At 38.0% G+C, this 14,818-nt stretch overlaps 2 protein-coding genes across 5 annotated transcripts in view; both read left to right on the top strand.

The window, feature by feature from the left end:
- Window positions 1-9,279, top strand: part of LOC121384552 (ral guanine nucleotide dissociation stimulator-like) — a 39,070-nt gene extending 29,791 nt beyond the window's left edge. For all 4 annotated transcript variants that reach the window (XM_041514994.1, XM_041514991.1, XM_041514993.1 and 1 more), the window contains 4 exons: window positions 565-685; window positions 964-1,107; window positions 1,838-1,946; window positions 4,414-9,279. In XM_041514994.1, coding sequence (XP_041370928.1) covers window positions 565-685; window positions 964-1,107; window positions 1,838-1,946; window positions 4,414-4,565 — 526 coding nt within the window. In that variant the 3' untranslated portion in view covers window positions 4,566-9,279. The remainder of the gene's footprint in view (window positions 1-564; window positions 686-963; window positions 1,108-1,837; window positions 1,947-4,413) is intronic.
- Window positions 9,280-9,943: 664 nt separating this feature from the next.
- On the top strand, window positions 9,944-13,757 carry LOC121383984 (UPF0449 protein C19orf25 homolog). The gene is made up of 2 exons (XM_041514118.1): window positions 9,944-10,182; window positions 12,985-13,757. Exons 1-2 carry the CDS (start codon window positions 10,056-10,058, stop codon window positions 13,260-13,262), a joined length of 405 nt encoding a protein of 134 aa, XP_041370052.1. The 5' UTR covers window positions 9,944-10,055; the 3' UTR covers window positions 13,263-13,757.
- The last annotated feature ends 1,061 nt before the right edge of the window (window positions 13,758-14,818 follow it).

Genomic DNA, 14,818 nt, shown 5'->3' with positions numbered 1-14,818 from the left:
AGTATAATTGTTTAAATGTGGTTTTTGTATTTTTACCATACTGTCATGAAATAATAATCTTAGATGATATGAAAATGGCATATGATGCTCCTGGAAGGCTTATTTTTATGTTAGTTGGTTGAATTTGCTGTGGTAGGCACCTCTAACAATAAGACTGAGAACTAAACAGACACCAGGATGACTTGAAGATATATACTTCCTTTGATTGAAGCCTTGCTGTGCCTTATCTGGCTCGAAACTTTGTTATTACTTTTCTTATGCAGTCTAAATGGTGTTACTGTAATTAGATAGTTTAATCTTGATGATATCAATTCATTTTGTCCTGCATATTCTATTTTTAGTTAAAATCTTGATATTTAAATTTATCATTACCAATGCCCCCAAAGTGAATCAACAGCTCAGTATGTTTTTGTGTGTATCAATGTCTGTGTTTTTGTTTTTATCAATGTCTGTGTTTTTGTTTTTATCAATGTCTGTGTTTTTGTGTTTATCAATGTTTGTATTTTTGTGTTTATCAATGTCTGTGTTTTTGTGTTTATTAATGTCTGTGTGTTTTTGCTGCAGCCTCGGTCATCGCCCTGCCCGATTTGAGCCCTCCAAGTTTGCACTGTTTTCCTGTGGCCTCGACAGAAACAGTCTCTCCAGTATTCCCGACACACTGACGGCATCCCTAGCAGGACCTTTGGTTTGTATTGTTCACATTTCTCTTTTATAAGTATCACCTCCAGTTTATATAATATTAACTACTAATATTAATAGATAAATAACTAGTTTAACATGCTCATATACCATTAGGGTTTTGAATACGCCCATCCCGAGTCCGACCTCCAATAAGATCGGTGACCTGCCTCGGAACAGGAATTATTATTAATAATAATACTCCAGACACACTGACGACATCCCTAGCAGGACCATTGGTTTGTATTGTTCACTTTATTCTGAGTTATTTAATTTGTCTTGTAGATGTCTCACTCGTCATCCACATCATCAGTAATTTCCTCCGACAGCGACTGCACCTCTCCGTACCGATCATCCGACACGTGCGTCATCCGCGTCAGTCTGGAGACAAGTCTCATCGCCAACACACACATCTACAAGAGCATAATGGTCAGTGGAGGTGGTGGGGGGAGGGGGGAGAGAGAGAAAAAGAAAGAAAGAAATGTTTTATTTAACGACGCACTCAACACATTTTATTTACGGTTATATGGCATCAGACATATGGTTAAGGACCATGCAAATTTTGAGAGGAAACCCGCTGTCGCCACTACATGGGCTACTCTTTCCGATTAGCAGCAAGGGATCTTTTATTTGCACTTCCCACAGGCAGGATAGCACAAAGCATGGCCTTTGTTGAACCAGTTTGGATCACTGGTTGGTACAAGTGGTTTTACACCTACCCATTGAGCCTTGCGGAGCACTCACTCAGGGTTTGGAGTCTGTATCTGGATTAAAAATCCCATGCCTCGACTGGAATCCGAACCCAGTACCTACCAGCCTGTAGTCTGATGGCCTAACCACGACGCCACCAAGGCCGGTTGTGAGAGAGAGAGAGAGAGAGAGAGAGAGAGAGAGAGAGAGAGAGAGAGAGAGAGAGAGAGAGAGAGAGAGAGAGAGAGAGAGAGAGAGAGAGAGAGAGAGAGAGTGAGAGAGTGAGTGAGTGAGTGAGTGAGTGAGTGAGAGTAATGATCAGTGTAGTTTTATGTGGAGGGACAGACAGAGAGAGAGGGAGAGGGAGGGAGGGAAGGACGGGAAGAGACTGAGAGAGAGAGCGAAGGCCGGAGGGAGAGTTGTATTGATCAGTCAGATTATTTACGGTGTTACCTACTTGTTATTTCAGTTGAAGAACACCGACCACACTCACACTACTATAAAGAAGATTCTTGAGAAATACTCGGTCGAGGGTCCCCCCGAGGATTACTGTTTGCTGCAGATTCTCCCTGATGGAGGTGAGTCACACCCCACACCCAGAAAACCCATATTCTAGTTATAATTATAGCCAGTTTAAAACTTATTCACTCTCCTGTCTCAACTCTATAAAGCTTGGAATCTGTTTATTACCTGCATCCCTTTCCTCCCACCCTAGATAATAGTTCCTCCCATCCTCCCGCCCTAGATAATAGTTCCTCCCGCCCTAGATAATAGTCCCTCCCACCCTAGATAATAGTTCCTCCCACCCAAGATAATAGTTCCTCCTGCCCTAGATAATAGTTCCTCCTGCCCTACATAATAGTTCCTCCCGCCCTAGATAATAGTTCCTCGCACCCCACCCTAGATAATAGTTCCTCCCACCCTAGATAATTGTTCCTCCCACCCTAGATAATAGTTCCTCCCACCCTAGATAATAGTTCCTCCTGTCTTCCAGCCCTAGATAATAGTTCCTCCCACCCTAGATAATAGTTCCTCCTGTCCTCCCACCCTAGATAATAGTTCCTCCCACTCCCACCCTAGATAATAGTTCCTTCCGCCCTAGATAATAGTTCCTCCCATCCTCCCACCCTAGATAATAGTTCCTCCTGCCCTAGATAATAGTTTCTCCCACCCTAGATAATAGTTCCTCCTGCCCTAGATAATAGTTCTTCCCACCCTAGATAATAGTTCCTCCCACCCTAGATAATAGTTCCTCCTGTCCTCCCACCCTAGATAATAGTTCCTCCTACCCCCACCCTAGATAATAGTTCCTCCTACCCCCACCCTAGATAATAGTTCCTCCTACCCCCACCCTAGATAATAGTTCCTCCCACCCTAGATAATAGTTCCTCCTACCCCCACCCTAGATAATAGTTCCTCCTACCCCCACCCTAGATAATAGTTCCTCCTACCCCCACCCTAGATAATAGTTCCTCCCACCTCAGATAATAGTTCCTCCTACCCCCACCCTAGATAATAGTTCCTCCCACCTCAGATAATAGTTCCTCCCGTCCTCCCTTCCTAGATAATAGTTCCTCCCACCCTAGATAATAGTTCCTCCCACCCTAGATAATAGTTCCTCCTGTCCTCCCACCCTAAATAATAGTTCCTCCCACCCTAGATAATAGTTCCTCCTGTCCTCCCGCCCTAGATAATAGTTCCTCCCGCCCTAGATAATAGTTCTTCCTGTCCTCCCACCCTAGATAATAGTTCCTCCCACCCTAGATAATAGTTCCTCCTGTCCTCCCGCCCTAGATAATAGTTCCTCCCACCCTAGATAATAGTTCCTCCCGCCCTAGATAATAGTTCCTCCTGTCCTCCCACCCTAGATAATAGTTCCTCCTCCCTCCCACCCTAGATAATAGTTCCCCGCCCTAGATAATAGTTCCCCTGTCCTCCCACCCTAGATAATAGTTCCTCCCACCCTAGATAATAGTTCCTCCTGTCCTCCCACCCTAGATAACAGTTCCTCCTGCCCTCCCGCCCTAGATAATAGTTCCTCCCACTCCCACTCTAGATAATAGTTCCTCCCACCCTAGATAATAGTTCCTCCCACTCCCACCCTAGATAATAGTTCCTCCCGCCCTAGATAATAGTTCCTCCCGTCCTCCCGCCCTAGATAATAGATCCTCCCGTCCTCCCGCCCTAGATAATAGTTCCTCCTGTCCTCCCACCCTAGATAATAGTTCCTCCCACCCTAGATAATAGTTCCTCCCATCCTCCCACCCTAGATAATAGCCCTAGATAATAGTTCCTCCTGTCCTCCCACCCTAGATAATAGTTCCTCCCACCCTAGATAATAGTTCCTCCCATCCTCCCACCATAGATAACAGTTCCTCCTGTCCTCCCGCCCTAGATAATAGTTCCTCCCACTCCCACTCTAGATAATAGTTCCTCCCACCCTAGATAATAGTTCCTCCTACTCCCACCCTAGATAATAGTTCCTCCCACTCCCACCCTAGATAATAGTTCCTCCCACCCTAGATAATAGTTATAAGCTGTTTTTGTTTCTCATTCAAAAAGATTACTGACTTATAAAAAAGAAGTTAGATATTAGCTGGTCATCTATAACAAGTTTGATATTATGCAAATATTACTAAGGAGCAGAGATATTTTACTGTATCCTTAATTATAAAAATAAGCAATTATCTTGAATGTTTGGTTGAGATTTTAGTGCTAGCTGAATAATGTTCCTATTCTTGTGTGATGGAACACTCCTTAGTTTGCCCACAAAGACCTGGCAGAGGGTTATGGAGATTGTGTGTCTGCTGTCTGTTTCATCCCGTGTCATTTGCTGCAGATTGTGATCAATTTCACATAGATCTGTTGGAGTGTTTTGTTACATAACCGGGGTAGCTATGCGCTTAAGGTAATCTTAGGGTTAAGATCGCTTCGTGGAACAGGGCCCATGTCTTTGTGTTTACACAGTGACAAGAACAACAACTTGGTTGATGCTGTCAATCAGTTGCAGAGTTTGTTACATAACCTGATCTGTTTGTTTTACAGAGTTACTGATACCACAAGGTGCGAATGTGTTTTACGCTCTGAACAACTCGGTCGATGATCTCAAGTTTGTGGTGCGGAGTAGGGCTGAGCAGGAGTCGCTCAGCAGTCACAAACACCGAGGAAAACGACGGCTCAAGAAACTCAGCCTGTAGTCACTGTGCAATACGAGTGGTATTTCATTGGTCGGATCTCATGAAGAGGAAACTGATGTAAACAACTTGAACTCACTGTGTGCAATACAAGATATATTAGATTGATTATATTTCAGTGTGAAGAGGATGTCTTTGGAAACCATTTATTTTCAGTGTGTGCAATACGAGTGATATGTAACAGGTTGTATCTGACCGTGAAGAGGAAGTTAATGTCTCAGGAAACTGTGTGTGTTGTAACTGTTTGCAATGTGACCTGTGTGTGAGGCCGCATCTCATAACAAAACAGGAGATTGTCATACCGATTCGATACACTTTCTCTAATTAACCGTACTGACTACAATCAAACAGCGGCATTCTCAGTCTGATGTAGTGACTTCTACCGACACAGTTTCTTGGACTTACCACACTCATTTAAACCAGACAGCGGTGATTATACGGTTTTTATTGTCTTCCACATTTATGTGAAACAGGGTTCAATCAGTGGCTTGCAAGGAATAATTGTTGTTTCTGATTAAATTTATCATACCTGTTCCTTGCTACACAGGGTGAAATTACAGCTGGCACTTAATCCTAGTTCATCTGCTGAAATCTATCTTAACGCTAATGTCTCATCTTTAACACTTTCTCACGCTTTCTCACACTTTCTCACTTTCAGGGAACATTTTAGTCAATATCGCTACCCATGTTTCAGAGATCGCTACCCATGTTTCAGAGATTGCTACACAATTTTAGAACATTCAACAATATTTGCCAATCAATTTTCAATGGACTAGAAATATCAATAATGATGAAAACAAAATGTTTCCTGACTTGATATTACTCACGTATGTTCTACATCTACAGAGGTGAAATAACTAGGGTTTTTAATAATAACAATAATGATGCAGTCTTGTTTCCATATTCTGCAAAGTAATGTAGAACATTTAACGAACAGACATGTTTAAGATTGTGTAGCCTGATGCAACTGATTGAACACACTTTGTAGTAACACTGTGAGGTCTGGCCGTGTTTCAGTATCGTCTGGTTGAGTCGGGCTTTTATTATTAGCTTAAATTATTGCTTTGGTATTCTTTCGCTTTGTAAGACAATACAATTGTGGTTACTATTGCATACAATAAGATTTGGTTTGGAAAGATTTCAGCAGCTGGCAATAAAATAAATCGCATCACAGGTGGCTTGAAACCAATGTGCAGTCAGATACTGTAAACTAGCCTGGGTGTAAAAACACACACAACAGTTATATATTTAACCCATCATTTATAATCGTGTAATTTTTTTATTAACATACACATACCTGTCAATACTTATTAGTAAAAATATACCTACCTGCATATATGCTAATATGTGTGTAAAAATTATTTTATTACAAACCAATGTTAAATTTGGAATTTTTTGTAAGAGTGCTTCCATCAACTAATGTAAGTTTTATTAGGATTTTGAATTGTTACAGAATGTTTATTTTTTTATATGACAGTTGTATGTCATCGTCGTACAACTGTGCGGTCGTTATTGTACAGTACGGTCGAGAAGATTGTGCAATGATTTGATCACCGATGTACACAGTGCTATTATTACACACACGGTGACATGCTTAACCAACTGTCATAATGTTCATAGTGTACTCAATTTGTCATCGTAAACAATATTGTCCATTCTCTATACAACCACTTGTATATCAATGCTGTGTGGTACATGTGTTACACATGGTATCACTATTGTAATCATTGCGCACCCATGCTTTTACCATTGTATAACCATACTGTAACCATGTTGTTCCCTAACCATTGTTGAACTATGTTGTCATGGTGTTTTAACAATTGTTTAACTATGTTGTCATTGTGTTGAACAATTGTTTAACGATGTTGAACTGTGTAGTCATTGTGTAACCATTGTTAACTACATGTATTCTGTCATTGAGTAACCATTGTATAACTATGTTGCCATTGTATAACAATAATGTAAATTATTAACTATATTGTTTCTGTTTTTACCATGTCACCATTGTATCACTATTTTGTACTCATTGTTGAACAATTGTTCAGTTACTCATGTCCATATTGTTAATGTGTCCTCCATGTTTGCTTTGTTCCTTTGTAAGCATTCATTGTTTGCTTTTTTCACTCTCTTGTTTTCTGTGCACCCATTGTTAATGAAAGAAATCAAAGTGAAGAAATTAAAATGATTAGTGCAATATTTATATTACAGCCTGTGTTTAATGCGTTTTTGTAGGCCCGATTTCCATATGTGCTCATTTTTGTATAATGTAAATGTAAAATGTAGGGAAAGATCTTAATACAGGCATCGCCTGTTGGTCCATGCCTAACGCTAATACAAACGTTAATAAATATTGTTTAAAAAAACCCCAAGCACTATGTCTAAGTGTGTGAAGTCTGGCAAAAGAAAGATACCGGTTTCCACGTAATTGAGATATTTTCAAACACAAATTAGTCAAATAGTTTCATTACAATGAGCAGAAAATAAATGTACAGACACTCTTGCAGGGAAACATACATTCTTACTAACATGTGAAACAGTTGCACATTGATCGTTTTTTTGCATGCCGAAAAAACATAAATGGAAACGTACGTGGAAAACGGGCCTTAGAAAAGCCACTATGCTCAGTGTGTATAATTTGTATACAAATATATCACCACTCTGTACACGAAACACTTGTCAAAGCTAGTTGTTTGAGTTTTAAACAGTGGACAGTGGACTGCTCAAATGTAGATTTTAGATTTTATAATTCATCCTTTAATGCTGAAACCTTACTAAAACAAGATATTGTACATATGGTTCATGCTCAATTACAAAAAAAAAATTGTATTTGCTAATTCTAGTACAGTACTGTAAGTTTGCATTTTTCATCTGCAAAATAAAACTGTGGTAAAGGCCTAAACAAGAGTGTGAAATCAAAATTCTGTTATTATGATTATTTATCATTGTACAGTGTGATCTGTATTTGGTAAGTTACTTCAACAGAGATGTTTTGCTTATATAGTGTGACCCAGTGTGCCATTTTACTCATTAACAATACAGTATTTTTGACTGTTGGTTGGTTGCTTAATCACAAACTGTACATTTTTTCTATTTATCTGTTTATATCTGTTGTCATGACCTAAACATTTTGTCACGTTATTTTTGGTCACATCATGTTATTATTTCTTTTGTTTTGTTTTGTTTTGTTTTTATTTTATTTTATAGCTGGTGAGAAAGACATCATTAAAGAAGTATATTTTTTATATTTGTTTTTATATCTTTCACATAACCAACGTTTTTCTAATCATTTTTCAAAATAAATAATTTTATAACACCCAGTTCATTTTCAGCTAGTTTGATATTTTAGTGCTTAAGCTTCGTAGTATTTCATCTTTCTACCTATGGCAAATAATTTAAGAGAATGTCATCTTTACTTTCAATGAATAGTTTGGCTTCTGATTAGTATATCCCAAAGATAAGATAAAAAAATAAAGCATTAATGTCCATATTTTTTTTTAGATTGTTGGTCTGTGTAATATTTTTAGGTTTTAAAAAAAATATACTTATAGATCTCAACATTTTAACTTTATTTGATTGTGTCATTACTCTGTGCTTTGAACTATGTTTTGTTGAATGTTCTAGTCACGAATCTGTTTTCATTGTACAATATGTATTAATTTGAAAAAGATAGTGTGTGCGTAACTTGGCCAAAGATGTTTCATTCACTTTGACTTGAACATGTAAGGGCCTTTCAAACAAAAAGCTACTGTGAAATACATTTCTGTTGTCTGCTTATGGTAACAGATGTACTGCACCAAAACAGTCATATTTAATAGTGCTGATTTTGTAAATCAAACATTTATTTATTTAGGTATTCAATAGGACTATAGGCTTCTTTTTCTTTTTTTGTTGATGTTGCCTTCTACTACAAAATAGTATTATTTAATAGTGCTTATTTTGTAAATCAAAAATTAATTAATTTATTTTATTTATTAGATCTACAAGCTTCATTTTTTCTTCTCTTTATTTTTCCTTCTCTTTTTTCCATGTAGCCTTCAACTAGGCTTTTGCTGTGCCAAAATTGAAAAAAAAAAGTAATAATAAATTTGGTACATGTTTAATGCAATGAAAATGTGTTGACCTTTAACACTGTATAAACTACTTGCATTGCTCATGTTAATTGTACTATCAGCATATTTAAGAAATGAAATAATTCATTTTAAAATAACTGGCAATCTTTTGTTTTCATGTATTTGATGGTATTAACCATGGTGATTTCAAGTTAATTTATATTTTTAATCAAATCTACACAACACAATTATATAAGCATGCATAACTTGCACTGATTGTTTTTGTAAAACAAAACCAGCCTGCTATATAGTAATAGCATTTAATTTGAAAAAGAATCTACCTATGTCATAATAGTACAATTCTTACGTTTATAATACATCCAATGTAACCATTGTTTTACACAATTCTACAACTAACAAGTTCGTAGGCATTTGCTGTCTTTCTTAGGATGGTGATTTGGCTTTAGCCATCTTTTACTTATCTTCATCAGTGTGTACCACAACACTGACCTAGAGTACTTGATAAAACATGTAATATTAAATTTTGACAAGGTCATGATGTCAAATCCTGACTGATATGTTTTATAAATAATAAAATAGATTTTTGTACTTGTATTTATTATATGTAAATTATTATTTGACAGGAATAAAATAAATGATGTCATTAATGTGCGTTCGTGTTTGGTTATTTCAGTTCAAGTTTTGTTTTAGTTTACCCTGTTCGATACAGGTAGAACTGACGACAACTAGTATGATAATGAACAGCTAAATCTGCATAACTCAGGTACATGGGACAAAATACACAAAAAGTTTAGCAATTTGGTAAATGTGCTTTAATGAAAGAAAACATAACTTTTAAAGTGAAATCAGACACAGGATTTAATTTATGCATTGTTATCCATAAGAAAAAGAAATGTTTTATTTAACGACGCACTCGACACATTTTATTTACGGTTATATGGCGTCAGACATATGGTCGAGGACCACACAGATTTTGAGAGGAAACCCGCTGTCGCCACTACATGGGCTACTCTTCCGATTAGCAGCAAGGGATCTTTTATTTGCGCTTCCCACAGGCAGGATAGCACAAACCATGGCCTTTGTTGAACCAGTTATGGATCACTGGTCAGTGCAAGTGGTTTACACCTACCCATTGAGCCTTGCGGAGCACTCACTCAGGGTTTGGAGTCTGTATCTGGATTAAAAATCCCATGCCTCGACTGGGATCCGAACCCAGTACCTACCAGCCTGTAGACCGATGGCCTGCCACGACGCCACCGAGGCCGGTCTCACCCGGAAGTCATCTGTGTAGTGAGACCTTACGATTGATAACTTTTAGAGTTACATCCCTTTACAAAAATCATTTGAGGGGTCTCAAAAATATTATGACTAGAGAATTTTTTCCATTTGATATTGTTTAGCATAAGCAGACCAACGCACCAACATGCCTAAGGACCATCGGTTGCCAGAGAGACCAAAACCACCATCGATTGACCAAATCATGGCCGACATTAAAGCTGCTGGTGACGATGACGTGGTGTTCAGCGGCTCCAAATTGAACATCTCCAGAGGTAAGAAATTAAAGCGACAGACACGAGTTTTGAAAACTACGCCGTATTTCACTATTAGAGCCGTTTTTCATAAACTGAAATCAGGCATTACAGATTACTTTTATATGCAGGGCCGTAGCTAGCGGGGGGGGGGGGGGGGGGGAAGGGGGAGGGGAATCCGGAAAGCATAGAAACTTAAAGAAAAGTCTCTTCTTAACTGTTTGAGTTTTAGACTATTAACTACTGAGTTGCCCCCCTTCCCCCCCCCTCCCCCACCATCACCAAACTGGCCCTGATATGTTGTTTAGTATATCATTATACTATATCCATTTGCGTGCATCAGCCTTGTTTATGGCCATCCTGGTGTTTGTAATGCGATGAAACTTTATGCGTTTCATAATTATAAAAATGCATGTACCTCCGAGTAGTAAAGTTTATGGAAATGTTTTATTTAACAACGCACAGTAAACGTTATGGAGTCCAGTTCTAATCTATTTGGGTTTTTTTTTTAGATGTTTTCCGTTTTATCGTTGTAGACTCATGTTTCATGTTTCACTCAGTTATAACTTTATCTACCTGTGTTATATATTTGTAGATTAATGAAACTTGGTACCTATTTTCACAGGTTCAAACTAGTGTTTACAACTTTAAATGCTCAAATGTATTAATGATTAAAGGTGTGTAGTTGTCAGTAATGACATGTTTGGCTATTTTTACATTTATTTGTAATAAATAACTAAATAACAACCGTACATATTTAGGCAAAGTTATCATTTTTATGAGTAACAATTACATGCATATGGATTTATTCATCAGTAAGGGGCGGGACATAGCCCAATGCGAAAGTACTCGCTTGATGCGCGATCAGTTTGGAATCGATCCCCGTTGGTAGGTCCATTAGGCTACTTCTTGTTCTTGTGAGTGCACCACAACTGGTATATCAAAGGCTGTGGTATGTGCTATCCTATGTGAAATGGTGCATATAAAAGATCCTTTGCTATAATGGGAAAATGTAGCGGGTTTCCTCTCTTAAGACTATATCAAAATTACCAAATGTTTGACTTCCAATAGCCGATGATTAATAAATCAATGTGCTCTAGAGGCGTTGTTAAACAAAACAAACATCTAATCACTTTCAATAATATACATGTGTATATACTGCTGATTGCAGGTTGGCACTTATAGAGTCTAAACAATTTGTTGTTTCTTGTTTTACCGTATGTACTGCTTCACAACTGACTATAAATCAATTTTTGATATGTTGCCTTCTTCAGAAAAAAATGCAACTGGAATGTATTAAATTAACCGTTCTCAACAAATTTGTATTTTTTTTCCCATTTAATTCCAACTTCATGCAGTGTATTGTCATATTAAGTGAATTTACATACATGAAGCGTAGCCTACCCAGAGGCAATTAGATGCATTCCAAATCATACTTTCTTAATTGATACACAGTTGAGATGTCGGGACTGAATGGGTACTAATATTTCTGAAGGAGTGAAGATCGATTATTTGCTGCATCTTATCGCTGTTGTTAAAATATCCCTTTTATATAATAGTAAACATTGACTCTGGCCACTGAATACAGGTATGTTAGCAATTTGGGATCCGAAATAGGTGGCCACTGGCCGCGTTAGACAGGTGACCACTTATTACAGGTGCATTTACATTATAAATCGTTTGGGAGGGGAAAACATGGCCGCTTAAGGCAGGTGACCGCTGATTACAGGTGACCGCTAGGACCGGTTTGACTATATGTATATATACACACATACACATGTAATGTATACACATCACACTTTGTCTTGTAAAGATATATATATATATATATATATATCACACTTTGTCTTGTAACACCTGTAGACTAATACATGTATGTATCTTGTCTTTTGTCTTTGTCAAGGCAAGATAAAAATGTTTGGGTTTTTTTTAAATTTTAAAATGTAGATTAATAGTGAATTTTACAACCCAAGTTTACCAAGTGTAACAACATGGGTGCAGAAATGGAAAATATTTAACTAGTCCGCCAGACCAGAACCAACTAAACATTACTAACCTGGCCAAATTTCTACTAGTCCGCCAGCCTTTTGGACAATATATTATTGTTCAACAATATATATATACATAATTATGTATGTTTTATGGATTACTGATATGAAATAAAATGTATTATTATTCCGGAATGTTGCGTTTGCGAAGTCTATTGGCAATGCGGTACATCATGTATTGTGTATTTCGTCATCATTCTGTTCAAACCATTTGTTTAAATCGTTTGGAATTCGGGCATGGCTGATGTGGAGTCACGGATTCAATGCAAAAAATAAAATATGAATAAATAAATACATTAAAAAAAAAAAAAATTACATTCAGTCACAAAAAGACGGATTGCCCGTCAGACTGGTAGTTGCATTTTTTAACTCGTCCATCAAAATTTTTACATGCATTTGGTGAGCGGATGAGTACTTTCTGCACCCCTGAACAAGATATACCATGGGTACTGGCCTCAGTGGTGTTGTGGTTAAGCCATCGGCCCATATTTGCAGCCGGGTACCAGCTCTCACCCAGAGCAAGTTTTAACAACTCAATGGGTAGGTGTAAGACCACTACAGCCTCTTCTCTCTCACTAACCACCTAACAACTAACCCTCTGATAGCTGAGGTGTGTGCCCAGGACAGCGTGCTGGAACGTTAATTGGATACAAGCACAAAAATAAGTTGAAATGAATGAAATATACCATGGGTGAAACTGTAACAATGTATTGTAGACTAGTCAGTTCTGTAGATATTTTTGATTATAAAATTGGTGTAATTGTTTTTGTTTCAGACAGTACGCCAGTGACTTCTCTCTCCCTGGTGGATACAGAGGACATGGGACACGGTGACGATTCATCTGTGACTCGCACGGAGAGCCCCGACATTGGAGCAAAGTATTTACAGACACTGGAGCTCCTCAATCTTGTTGACCTCCTTAAAAGCACTCCTGAGGAGCTGAAGAAACAGTATGAGCAGCTGGAGGAGCTAGGAGCTGAGGTGTCCGAGGTGATCAATGAACTCAAAGAGTCAGCCAGCAGCACAGTGAAACAGAAGAAAACAAAGTCCTGATACAAGATTTCAGTGTTTGTTATACACCTGTTGGATGAAGAGAATACAAGGTGCAGTGTGTAGTACTTACCACATGATGTCACACCGACATGGTTAACACCAAGCGTTGTTCACCATTCTCAGTGAATTTCTATTTTGGAGTCGGGCAAGAGACCTACCTCTGTCTTCTAATGTCATGTCCATATGAGGCATAATGAATTTTAACTTGTACCAAGCTAACATTAACTGTTATGTGCAGTGAAAATTACTCCCATTCAGCAAAGACTGCATGTGCACTATTTGATGACACTGATTAAAATTAATCACACACACACACACAAAATATTGCTGTATGTTTTCGATACAATGTGGGATATTTATTCATTATCTGTGTTAATTTTATAATAAGGATCATTAGAATGAATGTTTAAAGGGACATTCCCGAGTTTGCTGCATTGTAAGATGTTTCCTACTAATAAAATATTTCTACGATTAAACTTACATATTAAATATATTTTCTTGTTTAGAATATCGGTGTAATGTGTTTCGGGTCCTCTTAATATTTGTAAGAAGACCAAACTGGAATTTGTCTTCAAATAGTTTTGTACGTACGAAAAAATCTTTTTTTAGGAAATACAATGAAATTTAACCTAGTACAAATATTAGAACGATCAGAAACATGTTTAATATACAGCCACTAATATTTTATGCAGAAAAATATATTTGATATGTAATTAGTCGCCAAAATGTCTCTGTTAGTCGATAACATCTTAAAACATTGCAGCAAAGTCAGGAATGTCCCTTTAATGACACCATGCACACAAAATTCACATGGCTATAGGGTGTCAGAAAAGGTAAGGACCAGTATATGGAAATATTATAAGGACCATTAGTACCACAGACAGACATCAAGGACTGTTTTCTGAATTTGATTATTAGGCACAGAAAATTCTGTTGCATTCAGTATATTGTATTATGACGAAATGCATATATATTTATAAAATATATTTACTTACCCGTGACTTGTTTTGAGTAGTGTATTATAAATTAGGGTGGGTTTTTTAATATCCCACTGCCCCCTTTCCTTTTTCTTCTTTCACTTCGATCTCATTTCTTCCCGATCTGGCAGCTCCTCAGCTGTGGGCTTAGTGTGACCACCTTGGAGAGTGTTCAGTACTTACCGGGTACTTCTTGTATTGTTGAGAGGCAGGGGGCGGGGTGTAGCTTAGTGTGACCACCTTGGAGAGTGTTCAGTACTTACCGGGTACTTCTTGTATTGTTGAGAGGCAGGGGGTGGGGTGTAGCTTAGTGTGATCACCTTGGAGAGTGTTCAGTACTTACTTCTTGTATTGTTGAGAGGCAGGGGGCGGGGTGTAGCTTAGTGTGACCACCTTGGAGAGTGTTCAGTACTTACCGGGTACTTCTTGTATTGTTGAGAGGCAGGGGGTGGGGTGTAGCTTAGTGTGACCACCTTGGAGTGTGTTCAGTACTTACTTCTTGTATTGTTGAGAGGCAGGGGGCGGGGTGTAGCTTAGTGTGACCACCTTGGAGAGTGTTCAGTACTTCTTGTATTGTTG

This window comes from Gigantopelta aegis, chromosome 10, assembly GCF_016097555.1.
Source record: "Gigantopelta aegis isolate Gae_Host chromosome 10, Gae_host_genome, whole genome shotgun sequence".
NCBI lineage: Eukaryota > Metazoa > Mollusca > Gastropoda > Neomphalida > Peltospiridae > Gigantopelta > Gigantopelta aegis.
Note: the sequence above shows the minus strand (reverse complement) of the source record. Positions and strands in the feature narration are given on the sequence as shown.

Bases quoted from the DNA above. Each gene is read 5' to 3' on its own strand.
- LOC121383984 (XM_041514118.1), top strand. From the start codon at position 10,056: ATGCCTAAGGACCATCGGTTGCCAGAGAGACCAAAACCACCATCGATT. The intron at 10,183-12,984 runs GTAAGAAATTAA...TTTTTGTTTCAG, and splicing joins CAAATTGAACATCTCCAGAG to ACAGTACGCCAGTGACTTCT.